Below are 18,832 nucleotides of genomic sequence, written 5' to 3' on the forward strand. Positions count from 1 at the left end.
CCACCACCATATAGGATTTACCTGGTGCTGGCTATGATATGACCCACACTAATACTTCCCATGAGATTTTTGATCAACATGTTAGTTCACAGGGTAGGAAATACAATGTTTTCCAGTAACTTCTCTTCGGTTTTATCTTCTAACTTGAGCATGGCAATATGGCCAGTTTAAATATGTCTGTACCTACTGGATAACCTTGGAATATTTCCTCATAGATGACCACACTGTCAAGTGACCTTAAAACCACACTTTTCATAGTACTGTATAGTCACTCTATTCTGAGGTATTATCCCCATTTTACAGATAGGAAACTAGCCTCAATAGGTTAAAGAAACTTATTGAAACTCATATAGTCTTTAACTTGACAAAGCAAAAATTCAAATCCAGATTGCCTACTGTGCTATGTTGTCAGTAACTTTGGGAACTGAGAAATCCAAACATTGTGACACCACCCCTGCCAAACTCATGATGTTTTCCTTTGGTTTTGTGTGATCTAAAAAGTGTTTTATTTAATTTAAAAATAATTAGGTAATATAATCATGTAGTTCAAAATTCAAAGAGTACAAAAAGATACCAAGAATTTTTCCCACTCTTACCTCACCATCCAGTTCAGTTCTACCTGGAGACATTTGCTCACTACTTGTCTGTGTTTTCCCAGAGATATTTTATGAATATATAAGCAAACACATACACATATTCCCCCCTGCTTTTATTCAGATATAAGCATACTATATACCTTGTTCTGCACTTTGCTATTGCAATAAATATATGTTAGAGTTGTTCAGTAGCAGTCCATAGAGAAGTTGTTCATCTTTGGGACTGCTGCAGTTTTCCATTGAATGTATATATCGCATCATAGACATTTCATTTGTTTTCAGTATTTTGTTATAAGTAACGTTGCAGTGAATATATATACACATACATACATGAGGATACATAGCACTGAGAATACCATTCATACACATTCAATTACCATGCTAAAGGGAATGTGTATTTATGATTTCAACTGCTGTCCACAGTGGTACCAATTTATGTTCCTACTAGCAATGTACTGAGAATGCCTATGTCCCCACAATCTCAACAAAACAAATATGTTCTCTAACTTGTGGATGTTTACCAACATGGTAGGTCGAAAATGTCACTTTAGTGTGCTTTTTAAAAATAAACTTTGTTTTTTAGAACATTTTGGGTTTACAGAAAAGTTGCACAGCACAGAGTTCTGTATACCTCCACTCAGTTTCCTTTAGTGTTAACATCTCAACATAACTATCACAGCTCATGAGCCTTATCATTAAGTAAAGTTCAAGTTTATTCATATTTCCTTAGTTTTTACTGGGGCCCTTTTTCTGTTCCAGGATCCCATCCAGGATACCACATTATCTTTAGTCATCACCACATCTCTTTTGGTTCCTTTGGCTCTGACAGTTTCTCAGATTTTCCATGCTTTTGATGAACTTAATAGTTTTGAGGATTATAGGTCAGGGGTTTTTATAGTCAGTGTACTTTGAAATTCCCATGTCACTTGTGAGATTATACAACTTTCTTTTCACATATTTAAGATAATTTTTATTTCCATTTCCGGGAACTAAGAGCTCATGCTCTTAAGCACTATGCTATATCCCTCTCTTGATTCACTATAATTAAAATGTTCGCAGGCCTGTATATATATGGGATTCTGAGTCTCAGGAAGTGAATGTCTTGTAAGCCTCTGTTACAAGAGGAGAACCATTATTGCAAGTGACGTCGTCAAACTTCTGGCTGCATTGATGGATTGACCCTCAGGTTGACCCTACTGAAAACAGCAGGTAAGCCTACGGATAGTAAGTCCTTGGGAGCAAAAGCATGGCGAATAGGGAAACATTTGAAAGAAATTGAAGGCGCCGGGAATCGGTGATACCGAATGAGAGGGTAAAGAAGCCAAAGGTGACTTCTTGGTTTATGAGCTGGGTATTTTGGGTGTTGCCTTTAACCTCTAAAAGAAATTCAAGAGAAATATTTGAACAGTTTACAACCTATGGGTTATTCAGTACGTACTTTCCCTTTCCCTTTCTTTAGCTCTGCGCTACTACAATTCCCAGAGCTCTGCACTCCAGCACAGTCTCCTTCGAGTCGGCCGCGCAGAGTTCTGGGACTTGAAGTCCGCGGTCTATTTACCCAAGTTAGAGATAAGGGCCTGTGGAAACATGAAGAGGTAAGGTCTTGTCTGAGAGCAGGCGACGGAAGGGAGCTCTGTTTTACCTTTTAACTTAAAATGGCTCTTATTATTTTGTGTTTGGGGTATGTCACAGTCTCGGGGTGCGGTTTCGTGGGAAAGAGAAGACAAAGGAGGAGGATATAGGGGAGACAGGCTAGGCAGGCCTGCAGGGCAAAGTTGAGGAAGGGCCGCTGCTGCTGCCGGTTCCCTTAGTCGTGCCCTTCCAGCCCAGGCATCTAAGCCATGGCGCGGGCACCGGGAGCCGGACGGACGCTGTTGCTTCTTCCTGTTGCACATGGACCCCCTCAGGTAAAAGGGTCTTGGCCAACTGATGTCTACCGCGTGAGAAACCCAGGCCAGCTCCAACCTCCTGCCTCCACCTTATTGTCAGAAAGGGGACCAAGGTGGGCCCTTTATTTGCAGTGTTTGTGTATTAAAGAAGACGTGCTCGGGGCCCCCCGGGCATGTAGCGTTTTCAAATTTTAAAGTAAGTGATACTTTGTTTCTACAAATTTAGAAGGCAAGTGCAAAATCGACTCAGGGTCAGGAAAAGGAAGGCAGTGCTACGAACAGTTCCCCCTACTGGTTTTGCAGGAAATGGCAGCTTTAAATTCGGCGGATCATTGTTGAAAGCCTGAGCTTCCCAATTAGTACACAAGCCTTTTTAAAGTATCATTTAGTTTTGCATTCACTCTGCAAGGAGGATAATCGCTCTGGCATAAGGAGGTGTATTTAAAATTCTTACTGATACTATGCTCTCCTGCACTGTCACTTTCTGCATCTTTTAAAAAACTGGTTATTTTCCCTGCCTCAAAATGACTTATTAAAAATATTTTTATGATATACCTTGTACATGCAAAATAATGTATATATAAACTTTAAAGAATAATAATAGACTCATACCCAATACAAGCTTTAGACCTGGAATAGTACCAGTATCTTAGAAGTCCCCAGTGTGTCCCATGCCATTGCTTCTACTCTCTCCCCCATGAGGGGACCACCATCCAGAATTTTGTACTAATCATTCTCTTGCTTTAAAAAAATAGTTTTTGCCACCTTGGAATTTATCCCTAAACAAAATGTTGCTCCTTTTATTCATTTTTAACTTTACATAGATAGACATGTATTGTATACATTTTTCTGTGACTTGCTCTTTTTTACTCAACATTTCTTTTTGAGATGCATGTGTACTGATATATTTAGCTATGGTTTATTCATTTCAAAGTAACTTTAAACTTAGTAAGAACTTTCTGAATTCTAAGTAATAACTAAAAATTAAGATACTTAAAAGGGTTTTTTTTTAAACCCTGGCCTAGGTATATTTTAATATATCCCAAAATAGTTATAAGTTTTTCTAGAGCATGGAAATCTTGGTTATAATTATGAGGGATACTTTCCCTAGATCCCAGTAATAAAGAGCTATTTTGTAAGGAAAGTATTTTAATATTTATTCTCCTCATGGAGTTAGCTCAGTTTTTTGTCTTTTATAATCTCTTATTGCCTACTTAAGTGGTTCCTCTATTTCCTTATACTCTAATAAGTGTTTTCAATTATTTACAGTGGATCGGCTCATGTTAGCATTACCTAGATTTCTACACAATAGTACCTAGGCTATAAAATCTTACGACCCTTTTCACATTTGTTTTGATGCTTTCTCCTTTGGAGATCTCTTTCACAGTTCTAGATCCTGATACTACAGATGACTTGATATTTCTGTGTTCAGTCTGAGACTTATCTGTGCAAGAGTTCTCTCATATCTCCCTTTCCTTTTAGGCAATATCACTTATACTGTCACTTGGGACTCATTATGTCTTCAAATATTTCCTGGGACTTCATGCTGGTGTTTCAATTGTAATAGGTAGTTGACTCAACATGGCTAAAACAATACTGATGTTCCCTTTCCAAACCGTTTATTTCATGTGGAGCTTCCTCTTTCCTTCATTGGTACCATAGTTCAGTCAATTTCACAGCTTGAAATCTTGAACTTATACTTTACTTCTCTTTGACCCCTACCTTCAAAAGGCCTCTCTCATCTAATTCTTCATTTATGTCCACTATTAGCACTTCAATTTAGACTTTCTTCACTTTATCCTTGATAAATTGAATAGTTTTCTAGCTGTAGTTCTTCTGATTTCTTTCCTATGAATCCATAAGGTATATTATAACTACATTCTTTTTCTTAAACCATCACTTGTACCATGTCACTTAACTACATAATAAATTACTTTCTAATACCTATACATTAAGGCCCAGGCCCCTTAGTTGGTATATTTAAGGCCATTTGCAATCTGAGTCTAATTATCCCTGTAATGTCAGCTAAATTAAATTTCCCATTATCCCCCAGAACATCTCATACTTATTCTCCCTCTTCTTTCCTTCATTTACCCTCCTAGCTCCCAATTATATCTTACTTCTGTGAACTCCTACTAATTTGGCATATGTTTCTTTGTATTGTCATTCTTCACCTCTCCTTTCCTCTCACCTCCTCTGTCCTCCCCTCCCCTCTCCTTTCCTTTCTCCCACTGCCCTCTCTTCCAGGCATACGCACACAACACACACACACACACACACACACACACACACACACACATATATATTCCATCTCCCCAAATAAGTCGGGAACTCCTTGAGGATAGAGACTATGTCTTGAATATCTTTGACTCCATCAGTACCTTACAATGTGCTATATGCAAGTAGGTGTTTAATAAATTCTTGCATAATAATTAATAAAGGGCAATGAATTATTAGAGAAGGGTCTTTGAACAAATGAGATCACCAAAGGTAGATGACATAGGTAAAGAATATGTTTTGAGATTTCACTATCTTGTCTACTTTCTGTATTTATCCCTGTATCTACTCCAGGGTAAACAGCTGTGTGAAGAGCAATGAGCATGTCCTGGAAGAGTTGGAAACAGAAGGGGAGAGGCAGCTGAAAAGCCTCCTTCAGCATCAACTTGACACCTCTGTGTCCATTGAGGAGTAAGTATTGATTTTGCAAACAAGTTGAGTATCATAGATCCTCATCTCCAGGTGATATCTCTTAAAGCCTGGATGGAACACTCCTCTCCCATCCCCCTTTCCTTGGTTCACATCTACATATTAGGCAGGATTTTGCTTCTGTCTCTTCCTCTACAAATTCCCCCGTGTTCCACTAAGTACCTTTCCTGTGTCTTCCTCTGATACATGTAGCACTTACAACTCAATATTATCATTGCCTGCTTACTTGTCTCTCCTTCCACTGTTCTTCCACAAAAGCAGAAACCATTTTTATCTTTTTTTACTGTTAAATCCTCAGCCCCCAACACAGTGTCTGATGCATGGTAGGTACTCAATAAATAAATAAATATTTGACTCAGTTATATATTAGTCCTGGATGAGGGGACTATTGGTATAGTTGCAGTGGTGCTTCAGTCTAGCAATAGGACACGAAAGACAAATTGCCTATGAGTTACATTGTGCCTCTTTTAATGGTGAGCCCCATTTCTGTGAAATTGTGGGTAACTTGAAGATGTTCTTACTCTTTTCCTTCTTGGTTTGCAGATGTGTATCTAAGAAAGAGAGCTTTGCTCCTGGTACTATGTACAAGCCCTTTGGGAAGGAAGCAGCTGGGACTATGACTTTGTCCCAGTTCCAAACACTGCATGAGAAGGACCAGGAAGCTGCTTCTCTCAGGGAACTAGGGCTCAATGAAACAGAAATCTTGATCTGGAAGAGCCATGTTTCAGGTGAAAAGGTGAGTGGAGCAATTTTTTTTTCTGGACACTGAAGAACAATATCTCTTTACTTGGCACTGAGAACTTTTTTATTTTTAGTTCTCTGAAAACTAAGTTTTGTTTCTGAATCTTTTTTGGTTTGTAGGACAGGGACCTAGGGAAAAGAGAAACTATTCCTTGACTTTTTAGCTACCACATTGATAAATGCTCATTTCTGGGCTCTGATCATCTTCTTCCTTACTTGAGGCATCAGACCACCCCTTTTAGGGTATGTCCTATATAATATATGCCCTCTCATTTCTCTGGTTTCAGAGGACAAGACTGAGGGCAACCCCTGAAGCAATACAGAACTGTCTTCAAGATATTGAAGAAAGGATATCAGAGCATCATCGCATCCTTTGCCTGCCGCAGAGATTTGCAAAGAGCAAACAGCTGACCCGGCGAGAAATGGAAATAGAAAAGTCTTTATTTCAGGGAACTGATCGTCACTCCTTCCTTAAGGCTCTTTATTATCAAGGTGTGTGATTGCTGCTGACTTTGATATGTTTTTTCATTGAGAGAGAGATTTACCATCAGGGCATTGTATATGAAGAGTTAGTGAAGGGGGTAGGAGAAAAGCAAACTATCACTACTCTTGAAGAATATGTAGCCTTGTATTTAATTGGTATTTGTAGACGTGAATAAAATGCCGAGGGAGCACAGAATATAGAACATCTAAGCCTAGTTGGGGAGTCAGAAATTGACATTTGTACTAAGTCTTGATGGATTAACAGGCATTTGTCAGGTTAACAAGAGCAAGAGAACATTACAGATAACAGGTGAATAGGAACAGGATTGAAAAAGGAACTGGTGTGTCTAGGGAACAATAAAAAGCTCAGTGTGGCAGGCAATCTAAGACTTGGCGGGGAATTACAGATGCCACTGGAAAGTTAAGTGAGGCTAGGTTGTAAAAGGTCTTTAGACTAAACTATAAATTCATATTTTATATATATATATATATATATATATATATATATATATATAGAGAGAGAGAGAGAGAGAGAGAGAGAGAGAGAGAGAGAGAGAGAGAGAGAGAGAGAGAGAGAGATGATTCTGGTCTTTGTCTTAACCAGAAAGAATGAGTTTAACAGATAAGTTTTGCTAAGCACTGGGGAAGGTGCACAGAGGTTTAAGAAATAGTTCCTGACTTTGCACCAATTACAGTGATTTGAGAGAAACATGACATTTTAGTAACAATGCTAGATACAGTTGTTAAATGCTGTAGGAGTTCAGAGGAGGGAAAGGCTACTATGCATTGGCATAACTGAAGAAGGCCTCTTGGAGGAGGTAAGATTTAAATGTTCCTTTAATACTACCTATTATTTAGGGAACAGAGGGAAAAAGCATTTCAGTTGCTGCAGATGTTGTGAGCACTATGGCATATTCAGGGGTGTTGTGATAGAGAAGGTAGATACAATTTTTGACCTTTCTATGGTGGGCAGTATAGACCTATACAGAGTTAGTTATTCAGTTAGTTTGTATATGGTTAAAGGTTTTTGAGCCAGGAGTAACATGAGAGAAGCAGTGTTTGAAAATGATTACTCTGGTGACCAAGAAATAAAGGGTGGCACAAAAGTAGGTTTACAGTTGTTTTATGGAAAATAATACAATAATTAATAAATAATACAAGAATGAACTCCATGTTCCACATACTCACAACTTTAAACCTACTTTGGACCCACCCTGTATGATGAGAGAAAGGAAGAGATGGAAGCAGGGGAAATGATTTAGGAGGTAATACAGTCACTTAGGCATGAAGAAATGGACTGGAGTGATGGTAATGGAAGTAAAAAGAGAGGTAGCTATGGTTGTAAGAGACATCACAGAGGAAGAATTGGTAAGACTTGTTGCATGAGACTCAAGGAGGAATATGTATAAGGCAATCCAAAAGTTTCAAGGCTGTGTGACTTAATAGTTGTCAACATTAAGAAAGTTTTATGGGAACATTTTGAGGAAAATGATGAGTTTGATTTTGAACATGTTGAATTTGTGAGAATGGCAGGATCATTAAATGCAAATATTGAGGAGGTAGTTGGAAATGTAATAGTTGAAGCACAGGAGAGAGGTCAGAATTAGATCTACAGAATTGGGCATCATCTATGCTTAGATGAGAGGTAAAGCCATGAGAATGAATGAATGATTTGTTAGAGACCATAGACCTGGAAGAGCAGTGGTGAAAGGACAAGAACAAATAAATAGACTTTTGTAGACATATTATAGCATGCTGATTAAGAACACGGGTTTTGGATGTAGACTCCTGGGAAAATTCTGGTTCCCCACTTACTAGCTATAAGATTTTGGGCATGTTACCACTCTGTGCTTCAGTTCTTCATTTGTAAAATGAGAATATAGTAATAGTAGCTATATAGTAGGATTGTTAGGAGGATTGAGGTAATATGTGTAAATCACTTAGAGCAGTGCCTGGTATTTGGAGGTGGGTGGGTGGTGTATGAATCTGTTGTGTTTCCTATCTTTGAAACTCCTTGCTTTAAACCTTCACAGCATACCACAAAAAGACAAGTGCAGACAAGTACATGACCTCAATGAAGAGGAAGATAAAATTAGGCACAAAAGGCAAGTCGAGAGTTTTCTTACAGTGTTAGATTTAGGAATGTAACCTAGGGTCCCAGACTTCTAAGTTGAGTACTGATTTTATTCCATATTCCATATCTAGTACATGACAATGTTTACTAGGAAATGATCCAGAGGGAGCATATTATCCTGCTGTAGAATATTAATGAAAGGAGCTAGTAGCAGTTGTAAAACTTTTACATTTAGTGTTGTTGATTTTTTCTTTATAGCTTTAAGTTTATTATACCAGACATAAAATAACCTTAATGTTTTTGAGATCTATTTCACAAGTAATTTTGAATATTTTTATTAATCAGTAAAGTAAAACTATTAATTATGATGATGACATAATAGCTAATATTTTCTTTTATTTTTGAAATGAACTTACAATAAAATTGCCTGATATTTTTATGGTATACAATTCTGTGAATTGTAACTCATGTAGATTCATGTAATCACCACCACAGTCAGGATAAAGAACAGCTCCATCACCCTAAAACTTCCTCATACTGTCCATCAATAGTCACCCCAGCTCCACCCATAATCTCTGGCAATCATTGATCTGTTTTCCATCACTGTAGTTTTATCTTTTATAGAATGTCATACAAATGGAATCATATGATATGTAATCTTTTGAGAGTGGCTTCTTTCATTCAGCATAATGCCTTTGAGATTCATCCAAGCTGTGTGTATCAGAGTTCATTCATTTTGCTAAGTAGTGTTCCATTGTGTGGATGTTCCAAAGTTTGTTTATCCATTCACCCATTGATGTGTATTTGAGCTGTTTTCAGGTTATAATGATTCTGATTAATACTTATATGAACATCCTTGTACACGTTTTTGTGTGAACGTCAAATTTTTATTTCTCTAAGGTAAATATCTATGAGTGGGATTACTGGGTGATATGGTAAGTGTTTAACTTTATAAGAAACTGCCAAACCATTTTCCAGAGTGGCTGAATCATTTTACATTTTCACCAGCAATGTATGAGAGTACAGTTGCTCTACATCTTTGTCAGCATTTGATATTGTTGGTATTTTAATTATTCAATTAGCTGTGAAGTGGTATTTCATTGTAGTTTTAATTTGCATTTTTTTAGTGGCTGATGATGTTGGACATCTTTTCATATGCTATTTGCCATCCTTATATCCGGTTTGCTAAAGTGTCCAAATATTTTGCTGTTTTTTAATTGGGTTGTTTATTTTCTTCCTGATGACTTTTGAGAGTTCTTTGTTCTAACCACAATTCTTTGTTGGATATCTGATTTGCAAATATTTATCCCAGTGTGTAGCTTGTCTTTTATTCTTTTAACTCTGTCTTTTGCAGAACAAACTTTTTATTGTGGTAAAATATATCTAACTAAAATTGACCATTTTAACCATATTTAAGAGTTCAGTTCTATGGTATAAAGCACATTCACAATGTTGTATGATCATCACCACCATCCATCTACACCATTTTTTCATCTTCCCAAACTGAAACTCTGTACCCATTAAACAGTAACTCCCCATTCCCCCTTCCCCTCCATCCCTGGCAACCACCATTCTACTTTCCATCTCTATGAATTTGACTCTAGGTACCTCATATAATTGGGATCATACACTATTTGTCCTTTTGTGTCTGACTTATTTCACTTAGCATAACGTCCTCAATGTTATCCATGTTGTAGTATGTGTCAGAATTTCCTTCCTTTTATAAAAAATATATTTCTTTATTTTTAGGGAGGGGGAAGGGAAGGAGAAAGAAAGAGGGAGAAAAACATCGATGTGAGAGAGAAACATCGATTGGTTGCTTCTCATATGCATTACCAGGCATGTGCCCTGACCAGGAATCAAGCTGGCAATCTTTTGGTTTGCAGAACAAAACCCAACCAACTGAGCCACACTGATCAGAGTGAACCTTTTTTAAGGCCGAATAACATTCCATTGTATAGATACATCACATTTTTAAGATCCATTCATCTGTCAATAGACACTTGTTTGCTTTTACCTTTTAGCTATTGCGAATAATGCTGCTATGAACCTGGATGTACAAATATCTGTTTGAGTCCTTGCTTTCAGTTCTTTTGGGTGTATACTCAGAAGTAGAATTAATGGATCATTAATGGATCAGTAATTCTATGTTTAATCTTTTGAGTAAACACCGTACTGGTTTCCATAGAGCTATACCATTTTACATACCCACTAGCAACAAACAAGGATTTCAATTTCTCCATACCCTTGTCAACACCTATTTTCTTCTATTATTTTTTATAAAGCCATCCTAATGGGTATGAAGTGGTATTTCCTTGTAGTTTTGATTTTCATTTCCTTAATGACTAGTGATATTAAGCATCTTTTCATGTGCTTTTTGGCCATTTGTGTATCTTTGGAGAAATGTCTAAGTCCTTTGCTGTTTTTTTAATGAGTTGTTTGTTTATTTGCTGTTGGGTTGTAGGAGTTCTTTATATATTCTGGATAATGATGCCTTATCAGATATATGATTTGGCAGTATTTTCTCACTTTCTATGGGTTGCCTTCTCACTCTGGTGATAGTGGCCTTTGATGGACATAAGGTTTTCTTTTTGATGAAATCCACTTTCTCAATTTTTTATTTTCTTACTGGTGTTTTTGCTGTCATGTCCAATAAATCACTACCAAATCTAATGTCATAAAGCTTTTCTCCTATATTATGAGAGTTTTACAGCTTTAGCTCTTACATTGAAGTCTTTAGTCCATTTTGAGTTACTTTTTTGTTAGGGTGTAATGCTCCAACTTCATTTTTTTAATGTTGATGTTTAGTTTTTACAGTACTACTTTTTGAAAAGACTGTCCTTCTCCACTGAATAAATTTAGCATTCTCTCTGAGAATCATATGACCATTAATACAAGAGGTTCTCCATTTGTTTCCAATGATGTAGTCATATATGTCTGTGTTTATGCCAGTGCCACACTGTTGTAATTACTGCAGATTTGTAGTAAGTTTTGAAATCAGTAAATGTAACAACTTCTGATACAGACTCTGGCCAGAAGGGTCTGTGTGTTGTGGATGTAATGAACAAATTCACACAGACTACAGAAGTCCTGTGGAGAAAAAGGGATGGTACAGGTACTCTCTTAATATAAGAGTCCTATGGCTGCCTTTCTCAAGGGGAGAGCGCCCCGACCCTTGCCTAGACAGGCTTTTATTGTTTCTCTTGGGTCTTATTATCTATTACATAGAATGTTGTTGTCTACATTTTAAGTACAATCAAGGAAACGAAAATAACATGCAGAAGGGAAAGGTGGCAAGCTGATTACACTCTGTCCTTGGGAAAATTCATACAGGCTTTGGAAATTACCTTGAAAATAGGTAATAAACATCTACTGTTGCAGACCAGGGTGAGGGAGTTTTAGCAAGAGCAAGCCAAAACAGTCTGGATGCATTTTCTGGGCCTGGTTCCCACAGGAAAAGTGGTCTGAGGTTTCCTGCCCACCACTTTGCTCCTGTTGGCTTTCCAATGCAGGGCTGAGTCACATTCACCATTTCCAAACTGGTTCCCTACAAACTTCAACCTTGTTCTTCTTTTTCAAGATTCTTTTCTCTAATTGTAGTCCCTTGAAATAAAATATTAATTTTTGGATAGCTTTTCCTATTTCTGTAAAAATTGTCATTGGGATTTTGTTAGAGATTATATTTAACCTATAGATCACTTAGGGTAGTATTTACATCTTAACAGTATTAAGTCTTCCATCCATGAACATGGGATGTCTTTGCATTTATTTGTGACTTTTTCTTTCAGCAGTATTTTGTTGTTTTCATTGTACAAGGTTTTTTTTTTTTTTTTTTGCCTCAGAGAAAATGTTTTAAATTTTGATATAATCCAGTTTGTTAGTTTTTTCTTTCATGGATCATGGTTTTGTTTTTTTTTTTTTTCTTGTCTAAGTCCCTTTGTCTAACACCAGATTATGAAAAAGATTTTTTCCTTTCTCTTCTAACCATTTTATAGTTGTATATTTTACATTTAAATCTGTGATCCCTTTTGACTTTATGTTTATATAAAGTGTGAGGTTTAAGTTGAGTTTCACTTCTTTTCTTATGAATGTCCAATTGTTCCAGCACTAATTGTTGAAAAGAGCATTCTTTCTCCATTTACTTGCCTTTGCGTTTTTGTCAGAAATCAATTGGTCATATATTTGTGTTAATAATGAGCATCATAATTAATGGTGAAAGGCTGAAAAATTTCCCCCAATATCAGGAGTAAGACAAGGATGTCCACTCTTACCACTTCCTTTCACAGTAGAATAAAATTAGAAATCAATAATAGAAGGACATTAAGAAATTGACAGATATGTGGAAATTAAATAATACTCTACTGAATAACCAGTAAATCAAAAAAAGTCACAAGGGAAATTAGAGAATACTTTGAGATGAATAAAAACAAAACTTAACATATCATAACTTACAAAATGTAGAAAAAGCAGTACTCAAGGAGATATTTAATAATGTAAATACCTTTATTAGTAAAGAAAGATCTCAAATTAGTAACCAAAACTTCTGCCTTAAGAAACTATAAAAATTTGTTCAAACCCATAAAATGTACAACACCAAGAGTGAAGTGTAATGTAAATCATAGACTGGGAAATTAAAATGTGTCAATGTATGTTCATTATTTGTAAAAAATGTACCACTCTGGTAGGTAATATTGATAGTGCAGGAAACTACGCATGCATGGGTACAGGGGACTGTGTGGGAAATTTCTGTGCCTTCCCTCCAATTTTGCTGTGAACCTATAACTGCTCTAAGAAAATTAAGGCTGCTCTGGCTAGTGTGGCACAGTGGATTGAGTACCAGCTCAATCCAACCAGTTTGTGAACTGAGGGGGTCACTGGTTCGATTCCCAGTCGGCACATGCTTGGGTTGTTGGCCAGTCCTTGGTGAGGGATGCACAAAAGGCAAACACACACTGATGTTTCTCTCCATTTCTCCCTCCCTTCCCTTCTCTGTAGAAATAAATAATAAAACAAAATATTTTTAAAAAAAGGAAATAGTCTTAGCCCTGGCTGGTGTAGCTCAGTGGATTGAGCACGGGCTGTGAACCAAAGTGTTGCAGGTTCGATTCCCAGCCAGGGCACATGCCTGGGTTGCAGGCCACGGCCCCCAGCAACCGCACATTGATGTTTCTCTCCGTGTCTCTCTCTCTCTCTCTCTCTCTCTCTCTCTCTCTCTCTCTCTCTCTCTCTCTCTCTCTCTCCCCCTCTCTCCCCCCCTCCCTCTCTAAAAATAAATAAATAAATCTTTAAAAAAAAAGAAAATAGTCTTAATAAAAAAGAAACTACAAAAAGAAGAGCAAACTAAACCCACAGAAAGCTGAAAGAAAGAAATAATAAAGATTAGAGCCAAAATAAATGAAATAGAGAACTGAAAATATACAGATTTTTTTGTTGATTAACAAACCCAATGTTGATCCTTGGAAAGAGCAACAAAATTCAGAATCCTTTAGCTAGGCTTACCAAGGAAAAAAGAAAGAAGACTCAGAATTCTTATACCCTACTATACTTTGCTTCTTTTTTTCAATGAATATCTTTTTTTATTCTTTCAACCTTTTTAAAGCATCTAAATTGTAGTCAGCAAATAGGTAGATCATGTTTTCTTTTTAATCTGTTCTGTAATTCAATAGAGTGTTTAGTTCATTTATAATTAATGTAAGTAATTGAAGTCAGTTGATAAAGTAGTCTTTACAGAATCTGCCATTTTGCTATTTTTGTGTATATATATATATATATATATGTCTTACATCTTTTTTGTTCCTCTCTTACTCCATTTATTCCTTAATGTTAAATGGGTTTTTCCAGGATATCATTTTAAATTAACTTATTGCTGCTTTTACTATTTTTAAAGTTATTCTTTTAGTAGTTGCTGTAAGGATTATAATTAACCTCTTACCTTAAACAAGTTAGTTTTTATTAATACCAACTTAATTTTAATAATATTCAAAAACTTTGTTTCTGTTTAGGCCTGTTCTGTTCTTCCTCCTTTCTGTCGGGTTTGCCAAAAAGTCCATATAGTTTTTTTCTATAAAATAAGACGTATTTTTCATTTTCATCAGTAACTTTACTGATTCGGATATTTTCAGTATGTTTTCCATTTCCCATGTGGTTTAACATTGATTGTTCTCAATTAATGTTTTTACTTGATTGCTATCAACTTCAACTGGTCTACCCACCTGTGAAGCATCATCCAGCAAGAAATCTCCAGCATGAAACTTCACAAACCACTTTGACATGTTCCATCAGTCACAGCACTTTCTCCATACACTGCACAAATCTTTTTTGTGTGTTTCAGTTGCATTTTTACATTTCTTGAAATAATAAAGCACAATATGCCAAAAGGCTATTTATTTTCTTCCACCTTCAGTATTAAAATAGCTACGCAAAAATTCACCAATTTTCATAAGGTTTTTAAAGCATGCTGATGTGACACCTGTCACAATACAATCTAACAAAATTGTTTCAAATGACCTTAAAGACAACTAAATGCTACTAGAACCATCTTACAGAAAGACCAAATGAACTTTTTGGCCAACCCAATACTATTATTGTCATATGAATTACCTCTTTATAGATTTTAAGCTCATCAACAACTTTATAATTATTGCTTTATGCCTTTATCTTATAAGTCAGATAGGACAAAAAAAGAGTTGCAAAGACAAAAACATTTATACTTTATGTTTACCTATGTGATCTATTTCTTTCAGCATATCAAATGTCACCTTACTGCCTTGGCCCCTATAGTTTCTACTGAGAAGTTAATGTTAGGACCCCTTGTCCATGATGAGTCTCTTTTCTCTTGCTGCTTTTAAGATTCGTTCTTCGTCTTTCTCTTTTGATAATTTGGCTACATGTCTAAGTTTCTCTTTGGACAGACTCCAAGCAGATATCCTTGAGTTTATCTTACTTGGGGCCTATAAAGGTTCTATGATGTGTAGATTAATGTTTTTCATCAATTTGGGAAGTTTTCAGCCATTATTTTTTCAAATATTCTTCAAAATTTTTCAAAATTGTTCCTTCCTCTCCTTCTGAGATTTCCATTATGCACATACTTGTATGCTTGATGGTCTCATACAGGTCTCTGAGTCTCTTATTTTTTTCTTTCTGCTACTCACATTAAGTAATCTTCCTCAGATGAGGTAGTCAACATATCACAAAGCCTGCTGATCCTTCTGTCAGCTCAGACCTTCTATTTGGGTCCCTTTAGTGTATTTTTTATTTCACTTATTGTATGTTTCAACTCCTGAATTTCTATTTGGTTCTTTATTGTAATTTCTTTCTCTTTATTTTTATTGCCTGTTTGGTAAGGAATTTTGAAACATTCTTTTAGTTTATACATAATTTCCTCTAGTTGTTTGAAGAACTTATAATACTAGTTTAAAGTTTTGTCTGAGAATTCACGTGTACTTCCTAAATATAGTTTTGATCAATTTCCTGTGCATGGGCCATACTTTGCTGGGTTTTTGTTTTTGGGGTTGTTTTGTTTTGTTTTGATTTGTTTTGTTTTGTTTTGATTTGATTTTGGCAATGTCTTTGTCTTAGCTCAAGGTACTGTAATACAGTACCAAAGACTGAGTGACTCATAAACAAGAGAGGTTTATTTCTCACAGTTCTAGAGGCTAGAAGTCTGAGATTAGGGTTCCAGCATGATTAGGTTCTGATGGAGAGCCCTCTTCTGGGTTGCAGACTGCCAACCTCTCATTAGATCCTCACATGGCAGTGAGCAGAGAGAAGCATACTATACTTTCTGATGAGTCATATAAGGGCGCTAATCCCATTCATGAAGTTCCCACTCTCATGACCTCATTTAACACTAATTACTTCTCAAAGAATCCCACTCCGTATTACCATCACAGTGATGGTAGGGTTTCAACATATGAAGGGTGCGGTGCACAAATATTTAGTTTGTAGTAGTCTTATAATTTTTGTTATAAATTAGACATTTAAAATAATGTAACAACTCTGAAAATCAATCAATCAATCCCCACATCCAGGATTTGTTGTTGTTGCTATTTGTTTAATGACTTTGCTGGACCAATTCTGTAAATTTTGAATTATTTCACATGTGCAGCCACCGAAGTCTTTGTTCAGTTAGCAAGGTAGTCTGCTAATGACTAGGGAGAATTTTACTTAAAATCCTGGAACCAAAAAACCAACAAACCTTTACCAAACGTATGCATATGTGTGTATGTGTGCGTGTTTGGTCACTCTTTCAAGGTTCAGACAGGTAGTTAGTTTCCAATTGTTCCTTAGACTTCACGTACTGCTTGCGTAGAATGTGAAGGTCAGCCAGAAGTGAGAAATTACTGACCTCTTATACCCTAACTTTCCTGGGCATACAGTTAGCTCAGCACATGTTTATGACTTTCTAGAGTCTCAAAAAAATGTCTGAACTTTTCAAAGCCTACAATGGACATCTCATTCTTTCTATTATACACTGTGGTAAGAACCTAACATGAGATTTACCTCTTAACAAATTTGAAGTGTACAATACAGTATTGTTAATGATAGGTACAGTGTTGTCCATCAGATCTCTGGAACTCAGTCATCTTGTGTAACTGAAAATTTATAACCATTGAATAGCATCTATCTGTGGACATTAGGTTATTTCCATATCTAGGCTATAGTGAATAGTGCTGTAATGAGTATGTGAATGAGATTTCTCTTGGAGACCCCAATTTCAAGTCTTTTGGATAAGTGCTTAGAAGTGAGGTTGCTTTATTGCATGGTATTTGTATTTTTAATCTTTTGTGCAGCTTCCATACTGCTTTCTGTAGCAGTCATGCCATTTTGCATTTCCATCAAAAGTGTATAAGAATCCCAGTTTTTCCAGATCCTTACTGACACTTTTTTTGTTTATATTCATAATATAATCTTATTGTGGTTTTGGTTTGCATTTCCCTGATGTTTAGTGATGTTGAACATCTTTTCATGTGCCTGTTGGTCATTTGTACATCTTCTGTATACATACTTTGGAGAATGTCTGTTCAAATACTTTGCCCATTTTAAAAATCAGGTTTTGTTTTTATGTCATTGAGTTGTTCCTTGTATGTTTGGATATTAACTCCTCATCAGGTAAATGGTTTTAAATATTTTATCCCATTCTGTAGGTGGCTTTTTACTCTATTATTAGTCTCTTTTGCTCTGCAGAAGCTTTTTACTTTAGTGTAGTCTTGCTTACCTCTTTTTGCTTTTGTTGCCTGTGCTTTCTGGGTTGTATTCAAGAAATCCTTGCCAATACCAGTGTTACCAGTGTCAGGAAGCCGCATCCCTATGTTTTCTTCCAGGAGTTTTAGAGTTTCAGTTCTTATTTCTTTTTTATTTGTCTTTTTATTATTGTTGTTCAGTTATAGCTGTCCCACTTTTTCCCTGTTGCACTCCCCTGCCCTGCCCACCTACCCCCTAGTCAATCCCCCATTGTCCATACCCATGAGTCCTCTACTCATTTTCCTTGACTTGCTCCTTCCTCTTCTTTACCTTGTTATGCCCCTCCCCCTCCCCTCTGATCATTGTCAATTTGTTCTTTCTTTCCATGTCTCTGATTCTGTTTTGCTCATTTTTTTTTGTATTGTTGATTTGGTTCCACTTATAGGGGAAATCATATGGTATTTGTCTTTCACCACCTCACTTATTTCATTTAGCATAATGCTCTCCAGTTCCATCCATACTGTCGTAAAGGGTGGGAGTTTCTTCCTTTCTTCCTTTCTTCCTTTCTTTCTTCCTTTCTTCCCCTCCCTCCCTCCCTCTCTCCCTCCCTCCCTTCCTTCCTTCCTTCCTTCCTTCCTTCCTTCCTTCCTTCCTTCCTTCCTTCCTTATTGCATAGTATTGCATTGTGTAAATGAACCGGTTTTTTGATCCACTCATTTACTGATGGGCACTTTGGCTGTTTCAAGCACTTGCCTATTGTAAACAATGATGCTATGAACACTGGGATGCACAGCTGCTTTTGAATTGGAGTTTCAGGATTCCTAGGGTGTAATACCAGCAATGGGATCACTGGGTCATAAATCAGTTCCACCTTTAGTTGTTTTTTTATTGTTATTCAATTACAGTTGTTCCCAAAATTCCATATAGTTTTCCACAGTGGCTACACCAGTCTTCATTCCCACCAACAGGGTACTAGGGTTCCTTTTTCTCCACAACATTGCCAGCACTTGTTTGTTGATTTGTTTAGGATGGCCATTCTGATCAGTGTAAAGTGGTATCTCATTGTGGTTTTAATTTGCATCTCTCTGACAGCTAATGATGCTGAGCATCTTTTCATATGTCACTGGACCGTCTGTATGTCCTCCTGGAAGAAGTGTCTG

At 36.6% G+C, this 18,832-nt stretch overlaps 1 protein-coding gene across 3 annotated transcripts in view; it reads left to right on the forward strand.

Moving 5' to 3' along the window:
* Positions 1 to 1,528: 1,528 nt before the first annotated feature.
* RBM41 (RNA binding motif protein 41) overlaps positions 1,529 to 18,832 on the forward strand; it is an 80,702-nt gene continuing 63,398 nt past the window's right edge. Inside the window, exons 1-4 of one of the 3 annotated variants that reach the window (XM_036016846.1) lie at positions 1,529 to 1,805; positions 5,057 to 5,173; positions 5,735 to 5,927; positions 6,220 to 6,424. In XM_036016846.1, coding sequence (XP_035872739.1) covers positions 5,772 to 5,927; positions 6,220 to 6,424 — 361 coding nt within the window. In that variant the 5' untranslated portion in view covers positions 1,529 to 1,805; positions 5,057 to 5,173; positions 5,735 to 5,771. Of the gene's footprint in view, positions 1,806 to 2,120; positions 2,192 to 2,217; positions 2,504 to 5,056; positions 5,174 to 5,734; positions 5,928 to 6,219; positions 6,425 to 18,832 lie in introns of those variants that run through there. The other 2 variants (XM_028522614.2, XM_036016845.1) reach the window with 2 other exon arrangements.

Source organism: Phyllostomus discolor, chromosome X (genome assembly GCF_004126475.2).
Source record: "Phyllostomus discolor isolate MPI-MPIP mPhyDis1 chromosome X, mPhyDis1.pri.v3, whole genome shotgun sequence".
Classification (NCBI taxonomy): domain Eukaryota; kingdom Metazoa; phylum Chordata; class Mammalia; order Chiroptera; family Phyllostomidae; genus Phyllostomus; species Phyllostomus discolor.